This window comes from Globicephala melas, chromosome 3 (assembly GCF_963455315.2).
Source record: "Globicephala melas chromosome 3, mGloMel1.2, whole genome shotgun sequence".
NCBI lineage: Eukaryota > Metazoa > Chordata > Mammalia > Artiodactyla > Delphinidae > Globicephala > Globicephala melas.
In genome coordinates, this window is record NC_083316.1 from 162,414,816 (window position 1) to 162,424,726 (window position 9,911).

Consider the following 9,911-nt stretch of genomic DNA (forward strand, 5'->3'; position numbering starts at 1 on the left):
ATGGGAAGGTCTCAAGGCAGCAGTAAGAGTCTGTTGGATCTCAGAACCCCCTTCTGGTGCCTTGCTCTACGTGAGGCCACAGGCAGCACTGGCTCTGGCTGGAGAAGTCAGGCACCTGAGGGTACCCACCTGGCACTTAGGAGTCTTGCTATAGCCAGACGCCAAACACAGGGCTTGGCATGCAATAGTTGCCCTGTGAATAGTGGCACCATTTTGGTTCCGAGGGTGCGGCTAACTGCCCAGGTTTGGCGGAGAAGGTGGAGTAGGACCCGGCGCCTGGCTGGCGGGTCCCAGGAGCCCGCGAAGTTGATGTGCGCACGCTCCTCCTTCCGGGAGAGGTCCCACCCCTGGGGCCCTGGCCTCGCCTCCTGCGCCCTTTCCGGCCCCGCCTCTGGTGCGCGCGGCCAGCTGAGCCCCGGGAAAGGCGGTGATCGCGGCTGCAACAGCATGACTTTGGAGGCGATCCGCTACTCGCGGGGCTCACTACAGATCCTCGACCAGCTGCTGCTGCCCCAGCAGAGCCGCTATGAGGCGGTGGGCTCGGTGCGCCAGGCCTGGGAGGCCATCCGCGCTATGAAGGTGGGGTCGCTCGGTGGGACCGGGGTGGGGGGCTTCCCATGCCTGCAGTCCCTGATGCCCCCATTTCCCCACCAGGTGCGCGGCGCCCCAGCCATTGCGCTCGTGGGCTGCCTCAGCCTCGCCGTGGAGCTGCAGGCGGGCGCCGGGGGACCCGGACTTGCCGCGCTCGTGGCCTTCGTGCGCGACGCTCTGAGCTTCCTTGTCACCGCCCGGCCCACCGCCGTCAACATGGCCCGCGCCGCCCGAGACCTGGCCGACCTCGCAGCCCAGGAAGCGGAGCGGGAGGGCGCCACGGAGGAGGCGGTCCGAGAGAGGTAGAGGGGCCTTGTGCCAAGCGCTGCTTTAACCGGCGGCTATTCATTCTTTTTTTTTTGCACAACGACCCATGTTACAGATGGGGAAACTGAGGCAAAGTGCTCTTAGTCCAGTGCCACACAGGCAGGGCTGGGACTCACCACCGGACAGCCTGGCCCCGAGATCCTTGAACTCAATGCCCTGACTTTGACCTCCCTGAACGTCCCCAGCCCTATCTGCCCTTGGAGGCCCTTTTAAGTGCCACCTCATTTACCTAGTTTTTGCTTTTGAAGAATTTTGTTTCTAGCCCTCGTCCTCTCCCTGCTCTCTTCCCACTCTCTCCCTCCCCATCTGCTGCACAGATACTCTCCATGTTCCTTAACCCCCACCAGGGTCCCTTCTGCCTCAGGGCCTTTGCACACACCATTTCTGCAAGCCAGGTATCCATCTACTTAATCTCCTCTCCTTCGAATTTCAGGTTTGTGCCTTCCCCCCCCCCCCATATAATACAGCTCATTCCTGTCCTCTGTCTCCTGACTCCGCTGCCTTTTCCTTCACTTTATTGTCTGTTCATCACCTGCTTCCCTCACCTCAGTGTCAGCTCCAGAGGAGCAGAGATTTTTGTCTTGCTCACTGCTGTGTCCCCCAGCCCCTGACGCACAGGAGGTGCTTAGTAAGTGTGTCTCAAGAGCAAATGGAGTTACAGTTAGGTGGCTGTGGCAGAAGGGTCCAGACCCACAGCTGTGAGAGGCTTTCAGCAGGAGAGCTCCAGGAGAGCGGTGTTGGGCAGGGAGGAGGGGCTGGTGTGGGCCCTGAAGGCTTGTGACTTGTGCTCAGAGTCCCTTGTCGGCGCCAGAGTGATCCGCTGGACCGAGGACATGCTGGCAAAAGACCTCCGGGACAATCGGAGCATCGGGGACCTGGGAGCCCGCCACCTCCTAGAGCGGGCAGCCCCCGAGGGCGGCAAGGTGATAGTGTTGACCCACTGCAACACCGGTGCACTGGCCACTGCTGGCTATGGTACAGCCCTAGGTGAGTGGGCATCGCAGGGATAGGGGAGGGCCCTTTTTGGATGCAAGAGAAAGAAACCCAAACCCCCCCAAATGTGAATTATACACCCAAACCCCCCCAAATGTGAATTATATACCCAAACCCCCCCAAATGTGAATTATACACCCCCCAAAATGTGAATTGATTAGTTTTTGTACAGAAACACTCAGGGGGTTGGCTTCAGGCATGACTGGATCCAGAGGCCCAAATAATAGCATCAGGGTCCATCTATCCGTATCCCTAAGATCTGCCCTCCTCCATGGTGGCATCACCCTCATGCTCCACTCGTCGGCCAGGGTTCAGATCACAAGGAAAAGAGCCTAAGGTCTCTATTCCGACAGTGTTAGAAAAGTCTCCTTGTACCTCGGGGGCTCTGATGGAGTCATCTGTCCATCTAGGATCAGTCACTCGATAGGCCTGGCCTGTGCCATGTGCCTAGAAAATGGGTGGGGGGAGTTCCCTGGCAGTCCAGTGGTTGGGTCTCAACACTTTCACTGCTGTGGCCCAGGTTCAGTCTCTGGATGGGGAAGTGAGATCCCACAAGCCAGTGCAGTGCAGCCAAAAAAAAAATTAAATAGTTTTTAAATAAAAATAAAGTTAAATTAAAATTTAAAAGAAAGAAAGTGGGTGGGATGTGGACTCCAAGAGGACTGAGGGGTAGGGCGTAGCCCCCTAAAGAAAGATTAGGGTAGCTGTGACCAGGACCAGGGGGACTGGGTCCTGGAGTTCAAGGCAGCGGATTCCACTTGATCCTAAATTCTCCAGGAGGTTTCCCTACCTGCCTAGGTGCCACCCTTGGGCCTGGGGACTGAGGCTCTGATGGCAAGACATTCATTCATTCACTCAACAAATATCGATGCTTAGTAAATGCTTATCTCCTGTGTACCCCATCATTCATACATGCATCCATTCCTTCAGTCACTCAACATTTATTAAGCACCTACTGTGTGCCAAGCACAGTTCTAGGAGTTAGGGACCCAGCAGTGGAGAAAGTAGATCAAATCTCTGCCATCAGGAGCAGGAAAATAGGAGGAACAGACACAGGAACAGAACAAATACGTATGATACATTTGAAGGTGGTAAGTGCTAAAGAGAAAGAGTAGGGGTTGGCAGTGTGAGGGTTGCTCTGTGAGATGGAGGAATCCCGGAAGACCTCACGGAGAAGGCATTCTCTAAACACATTTGTACCAGGCAGAGAGAACAGCCACTGCAAGGGCCCGGGAGTGGGACTGCATGGTTTGGAGAACCATGCTGCTAACCATTGGGCTGCCCTGCCCATCTGTCCCTTTGCATCTCATCCTCCTGGTGGGCTGGGCCCCACAGGTGTGATCCGCTCGCTGCACAGCCTGGGCCGTCTGGAGTGTGCCTTCTGCACGGAGACCCGGCCCTACAACCAGGGAGCCCGGCTGACGGCCTTTGAGTTCGTCTACGAGAAGATCCCCGCCACCCTCATCGCCGACAGCATGGCGGCAGCCGCCATGGCCCACTATGGAGTGTCAGGTCAGCAGGTGGGGGGTGCCAGTGGGCAGGGCTCCAGGCATCCAGGGCCCGGTGGTGACTCCCGGCATCTCATTCCCCAGCTGTGGTCGTGGGAGCCGACCGCGTGGTTGCCAATGGCGACACGGCCAACAAGGTGGGCACCTACCAGCTAGCCATCGCCGCCAAGCACCACGGCATCCCCTTCTATGTGGCTGCCCCCAGCTCGTCGTGTGACCTCCACCTGAAGACAGGCCGGGAGATCATCATTGAGGAGCGTCCTGGCCAGGAGCTGACCCATGTCAGTGGGGTCAGGATTGCGGCACCCGGTAAGCCATCCGCTCAGAGGGGGGCACCATAGGCCTGGGCACCTCTGTTGAGGCACCCTGACCCCTTCACAGGCAGCAGGTGGTATTTGGGGTGTCATCAGCCTTCTGGGGCATAAGGTGCTCCTTCAAGCCATATTTTAGAGCAGACACATCTTGGAAGTCAGATTCAAGGTCAGAAGATACAGCTAATGAGTTGGGAAGCCTTGAGCGCATTGCCTTGCTCTTCTCCACCTCTGTTTTCTCACCTGAATAAGAAATAAGAGTACCACCTGGCCGAGTGCTTATGAAGAGACAGATATCTCTCAGCCTCCCCACACTGCCTGGCTGTGTAGCCTGGTTGCCTAAAATTCATCCCTAAGAGCCCCATGAGCTGTTTTCATGACCTACCTCATATACCCGAGGCGGTTCAGTGTAATTAACCCACGTGAAGTGGAGAACAGTGCCTGGCCCTTAGTGCTCGTTAAATAGTAACAAGTATGATCAAAAACCTTTTATAAAAAGGACCAGTTAGGGATAGGGAATTTGGGACTGACGTGTACACACTGCTATATTTAAAATGGATAACCAACAAGGAGCTACTGTCTAGCACGGGGAACTGTATTCAATATCCTGTGATAAACCATAATGGAAAAGAATATAGATAGATAACAAAAATAGATACATTCATTCTGAAAAAAAAAATTTTCTCGTGATTTTTTTGGTGCCCCTTCTTTCCTGGAGGCTTAATTATTTAGCACTGATCAAGACCCATAAGACCATGGAAAGCAGAGTTGACAACCCCCCGTGTCCCTGCCCCCAAGAAAGCTGGGTAACATGGGCCAGGTGCAGTCTGGGGACCCCGATACTCTGTTCTGGCCAAGGATCACGGGAATGCAGACCCCAGGAGAACTTCTGATTTTTCCAAGAGAAGCCTTACGTTTGTTATATGTTTGAAAGCTCCCACACTTTGAAAGCTGGCAGCTAATTCAGTGGTCTTAAAAAACTATGAACCAGAGAAAACAGAGTTTGCAGCCTCTTGTGTAAGAGATTGTTATTCATTCAGCAATTATTTTTGAGCACCTGGCCAGTGCCAGGTGACATGATAGGGCCGGGGAAACAGGAGTGAAAAAAAACATAAACGTCCCTGCCCTCATAGAGCTGACAGTCCAGCGGGGAGACAGACAACAAACAAGATAAATAACAAAATTCCAGTGTATGTTAGAAGGGGGTAAAGGCTGAGGAGAAATAAATGAGGCACAGAAGGATATGGGAAGTGTCTGTGCAGGGGGTGGATTAGACAGGGTTATCAGAGAAGTTCTCACTGAGAAGGTGATATGTGAGAAAAAACCTGAAGGCAGTGAAACATCAAGTCATGTTCGTATCTGAGGGAAAGCATCCAGGCAGAGGGCACAGCCCATGCAAAGGCCCTGGGGTGGATTCTTGGAGTTTCCTAAAGAAATTCCTGGAGCAGGCACAAGTGGGTGGATGTATATGACTTTGAAGGCTTCTTCTTAGACAGTGACAATCCAGGAATGTAGGGGGTCTAAATTCATTACTGGTATCAAAACCCATGCCTTCATGCACTTTCGGGGTGAGGATCTCTAGATTCTCAAGGATTCCCCAATCCCAAAAACCACTGTGAGTGAGACAGGTGACAATAGCTTGAGAACTTTCAATGAGCCTAATACCTGCCTTTCTTGCCTCCCCCCTCTCCCCTGAAGGAATTGGGGTTTGGAATCCTGCCTTTGATGTCACCCCCAACGACCTCATCACTGGCGGCATCATCACAGAGCTGGGTGTCTTTGCCCCTGAGGAGCTCCGGGAAGCCCTAGGTGCCACGGTCACCCTAGATGGACCCCAGAAGTAACCAACCTAGCTGTCCATATCCTGCCCCCATTATTTTTATAATAAACTTATTGAATGGCCTGCCCAAAAGCTGACCTTGTTCCCCCAACCACAATTCTTCCCAGAACAGAGGAAGCAGACAGGGCCTTTGCATGGCTCTTAAGATTCCAGCAGCTGAAGTCAAGCTGCCTGAGTTCATATCGCAGTTCCACCGCCTTTTCTTTTTCTTTTTTTAATTAATTTATTTATTTTTGGCTGTGTTGGGTCTTCGTTGCTGCGTATGGGCTTTCTCTAGTTGTGGCGAGCAGGGGCTACTCTTCGTTGCAGTGCGCGGGCTTCTCGCTGCAGTGGCTTTTCTTGTTGCAGAGCACGGGCTCTAGGCGCTCGGGCTTCAGTAGTTGTGGCACACGGGCTCAGTAGTTGTGGCTCGTGGGCTCTAGTGCGCTGGCTCAGTAGTTGTGGCGCACGGGCTTAGTTGCTCTGAGGCATGTGGGATCTTCCCAGACCAGGGCTCAAACCCGTGTCCCCTGCACTGGCAGGCAGATTCTTAACCACTGCGCCGCCACGGAAGTCCTCCACCGCTTTTTCTGTTGTGTGATCTTGGCCAAATCACTTCACCTCTCCATGCTTTGTTTTCCTCATTTACAAAATGGAGACAATACTGGTACCTCCCTTTTTGGTTGCTCTCAGGGCTGGAATTAGGGTGACACCTCAGGTGCAAAATTTTAGAGGAGGCCCTGAGAAGCTCAGTAGTCAAGATAAAGAATAGCTTCATGCATTACTTTTGAAAAATCAAAATTAATGCAAAAACAATCCATGGTGAACAAAATATAAAGATATTAAATAGAATGAAACCCTGACCTTGCGTATCCTGACCCTACTCCCTTCACTCCTGATACCAGCCCTCGTTCCAACAAAACTTTATTTACAACATCAAGCAGCCAGTCCACAGGCTGTATTTGGACGATTTTCCTTTGTATTAAAATATTATTTTTGAATGTTGAATATTTTTATCTTGATAACTGAAGTTCGGGGCACCCCTTAAATTTTGCACCAGAGTGCCTCACTTGCCTGACCGTAAGTCCTAGACTTGAAGTTTATGTATAAAGAGCATAAAACAGCATAAGTTTTATAAAGCAGATAAGCACCCAGTAAGTGTTAGCTTATCATTATAACCTTTACTTCGAAATTTTTGCGAAATGCTGGCTATCATCGACCGTCGTGGGTAGTGGTCACTTTAACTCTTTGCCACGTTGTATCCCGTGAGCCATTCCGCCCTCCGGCCCCACTGTATCCCATCGTGCCCTGCGTTTTTCGTCTGCGACCTCCCACAGCCCCGCCTCTTCCGGTGCATGACTGATCATGGCGCAGGGGCAGCGCAAGTTCCAGGCGCGGAAACCAGCGAAGAGCAAGGCAGCGGCGACAGCCTCGGAGCGGAACCGGGGCCCGAGGAAGGGCGGTGAGGAGCGGGCCGGGGACTGGGGGGCGAGGTGGGCCCGAGGTTCTCCGGCCTCACGAGATCGCATCTCTCCCCAGGTCTCGTTATCGCACCCAAGAAGGCACGCATCGTGCAACAGCAAAAGCTCAAGAAGGTGAGTTCGAGCGTGTGAGAGGCCCGGGATGGAGAACTCCCAGAGCTGTGAGCTTCAGTTTCCTCCCTTGTGCAGTGGGTACGGAAACATTAGCTCCCAATCAGTGAGACTCCTAAACCCACGAGTGGCGCGCAAAATGTGTTCGGCACACACTGTCTGCTTTCGCTGAAATTGTCCTCGTTAATAGGCCCCGAGAGGGAAGGCAGCCTGGGAAAGGGGTTGAAAACCCCAGCTTTGCAAGAAGACAGTGCTGGGAGCAAAGCGCAGTTCCATCGACAGCTAGTATATCTTCACCCTGAGCTTCTTAAAGAAGAAATGGTTGTAGTGATAGCACTTTTCTCCTAGAGTTGTAAGGATTCAATGCCATAGGACACCTGTAAAGCCCTGAGAACAGCACAGGGCTGAAATAAACGTTTTTGTGGTTGTTTTTAAGTGTAGCTTTTTCGTGTGCAGGTGAATAGGGTTGATCTTATAAAGAAGTTGCAAAGAGATTTTTGTTAAGGTTGCAAAGAGAAGTTACAAAGAGATCTGGTGGAGGCAGACCTGAATTCTAACTGTACAACACACACTAACTCACCCTACAATCTTGAGCAAATTGTTTAGAGCCTCAGTTTTTTGTTTTTTGTTTTTTGTTTTGGCTGCGCTACACAGCTTTCGGTAGTTCCCCGACCAGGGATTGAACCCCGTGCCCCCTGCAGTGGAAGATGGTATCTTAACCACTGGATCGCCAGAGCCTCAGTTTTCTTAGACTGGGAACCCAGCAACCTGCTTACCTCCATGTCTCAGCCGGAGGGGGAATGTGTCTCGTGAGCATCTCAAGCTCAGTATGTCCAGAACCAGGGTCCTGGTCCTACCCCCACTGTGCTCCCCAACTCCACCATGATCCTGCCACAGTCTCTCCTTCCAGATACTCGGGATTCTCCCTTTCTCTCACATACAGGTTGGATCTCGTCCTTTTTGCCTTCAGGATTAATCTAGATTCCACCCACTTCCCACCTCTCTGACCCCCCAACCTGGTCCCATCCCATCATCTCCCACCTGGACCAGGGCAGTCACATCCTCCCAGATCTCCTGGCCCTGCCATTCCCCATAGCAGCCAGAGGGCACCTGTGAGCACCTGAATCAGGGCACTTCCGTTCTCTGCTCAGAACGCTCGGTGGCTCCCACCTCACTCAGGAAGAGCCCAGGTTCTCCCCACAGCCCACAGGACCCGGCACACTCTACTCCTGTCTTTTCCCTGCCCTCACCTCCTCCCTCTCTCCCTCCAGCCTCACTGGCCCCATAACTGCTCCTTGCCCCACCTCAGAACTTTTGCACTAGCTGTTTCCTCCGCCTGGATTCTTCTCCCAGAAATCTACACGGCTTCCTTCCTCCCAGTCAAGTGTGGCTGCAAGCGTTGCTTCTGAGCGGCTATCCCTGATGGCAACCCCACCCCATCCCTCACTCATCATCCCTTGTATTCTTTTCTCCATAGCAGCACTTGTCATCTGTTATCCTTCAACAGTTGAGCAGAGGGACTTTCACTGGCGGTCCAGTGGTTAAGACTCTGCGCTTCCACTGCAGGGGGCACCAGTTCCACTTCCGATCCCTGGTTGGGGAACAAAGATCCCGCATGCCACTGGGCGTGGCCGAAGGAAAAAAAAAAAAACGGTTTACCAGAATTTGTCACTGACAGCTGTGTTGTCCACACGCACTGAGTGTCAGCTTCATGAGGGCAGAGGTTTTTCTGTGTCTTTGCTGTTGTTTCCCTTGCGTCCAGGCGTGTGGTGACAGTCATGGTTGTCATGGTCATTGGAACTCACAGGTAGGGCAAGGGAGCAGTTTAGGTAATATGATTAAACTACCAGTTTTGGACCCAAGCACTTGGGTTCTGATTCCTGTGCCTTTACTTGCCTGCACCCCTATTTCTCAGAGCCCCAGTTCACCATTAGCAAAGCAGAGACAAGGGGAGGCTGCCCGCCTGGAAGCTGAGGCTGGAGACTCTGGGCGTGCTGGGTTCCAATCTCCCATCACTCACATGATTTGGGAATCCTGGGCAAGTGCCTCCTCACTACATGTGCCTCAGTTTCCCCAGCTGTCAAGTGGAAATGGGCAGAGGTTTAGAAGCTGAGATCCAGAGATGAGAAGGGGTTTTTCGGTGTGCAATGTTCCCAGAGTATGGGGCAGAAGCAGGACTTAACCCCCAGCCACCAGACTCTCAGGTGTTGTTTCGGGGGGAGTTGCTGATCCAGCCCCTTGCGAGCTCACAGGTGAAAGGGCAGCAGACCAGGCCCTCCCTCCCGCCTCAGGTCCCAGTCTGATTGTGCCATGGTTGCTCCCTCAGAACCTGGAGGTCGGGATCCGGAAGAAGATCGAACATGATGTGCTGATGAAAGCCAGCACCAGCCTGCCCAAGAAGCTGGCGCTGTTGAAGGCCCCCACCAAAAAGAAAGCAGCAGCGCCCCCCTCCACCAAGACGCCTTCCTAAGGGTGCACCCCAGCAGAGGGCATCGCCGCAGCCCTGTCTGTGCTCAGACCTGTGCAGGGAGGAGAGGCCGTGCTCCCCAGAGCCTTGGGTTGCGCCTCAAACTTTACTGGGGGCCTGGCCCGTGAGCAGGGGATCAGCAGGTCAGAAGTGCACTGGCTGGCTTCCCAGGGTGCCAAGGCCAGGCCAAGCGCAGGCCAAGGCCAGGAGGATGCCTTCACCAACTTCCTGTGTCCCCCTACCCCTCCCCACATCCTGTCTCCACTGGTTTAACCCAGAGCAATAAACCTGACTTTGTCATTC

The 9,911-nt window shown here is 53.3% G+C and overlaps 2 protein-coding genes across 2 annotated transcripts; both read left to right on the forward strand.

The window, feature by feature from the left end:
- MRI1 (methylthioribose-1-phosphate isomerase 1) lies at window positions 1–5,582 on the forward strand. The gene is made up of 6 exons (XM_030879892.3): window positions 1–579; window positions 655–893; window positions 1,730–1,905; window positions 3,247–3,423; window positions 3,504–3,728; window positions 5,429–5,582. The coding sequence occupies exons 1-6, from the start codon at window positions 1–3 to the stop codon at window positions 5,572–5,574; spliced, it is 1,542 nt and encodes a 513-aa protein (XP_030735752.1). The 3' UTR covers window positions 5,575–5,582.
- A 1,290-nt stretch (window positions 5,583–6,872) lies between these two features.
- On the forward strand, window positions 6,873–9,911 carry C3H19orf53 (chromosome 3 C19orf53 homolog). Its single transcript, XM_030879895.3, has 3 exons — window positions 6,873–7,011; window positions 7,089–7,144; window positions 9,468–9,911. The coding sequence occupies exons 1-3, from the start codon at window positions 6,915–6,917 to the stop codon at window positions 9,609–9,611; spliced, it is 297 nt and encodes a 98-aa protein (XP_030735755.1). The 5' UTR covers window positions 6,873–6,914; the 3' UTR covers window positions 9,612–9,911.

Bases quoted from the DNA above. Each gene is read 5' to 3' on its own strand.
- MRI1 (XM_030879892.3), top strand. From the start codon at position 1: ATGGGAAGGTCTCAAGGCAGCAGTAAGAGTCTGTTGGATCTCAGAACC. The intron at 894-1,729 runs GTAGAGGGGCCT...TGTCGGCGCCAG, and splicing joins GAGGAGGCGGTCCGAGAGAG to AGTGATCCGCTGGACCGAGG. The intron at 1,906-3,246 runs GTGAGTGGGCAT...TGGGCCCCACAG, and splicing joins TGGCTATGGTACAGCCCTAG to GTGTGATCCGCTCGCTGCAC.
- C3H19orf53 (XM_030879895.3), top strand. From the start codon at position 6,915: ATGGCGCAGGGGCAGCGCAAGTTCCAGGCGCGGAAACCAGCGAAGAGC. The intron at 7,012-7,088 runs GTGAGGAGCGGG...ATCTCTCCCCAG, and splicing joins CCGGGGCCCGAGGAAGGGCG to GTCTCGTTATCGCACCCAAG. The intron at 7,145-9,467 runs GTGAGTTCGAGC...TTGCTCCCTCAG, and splicing joins AACAGCAAAAGCTCAAGAAG to AACCTGGAGGTCGGGATCCG.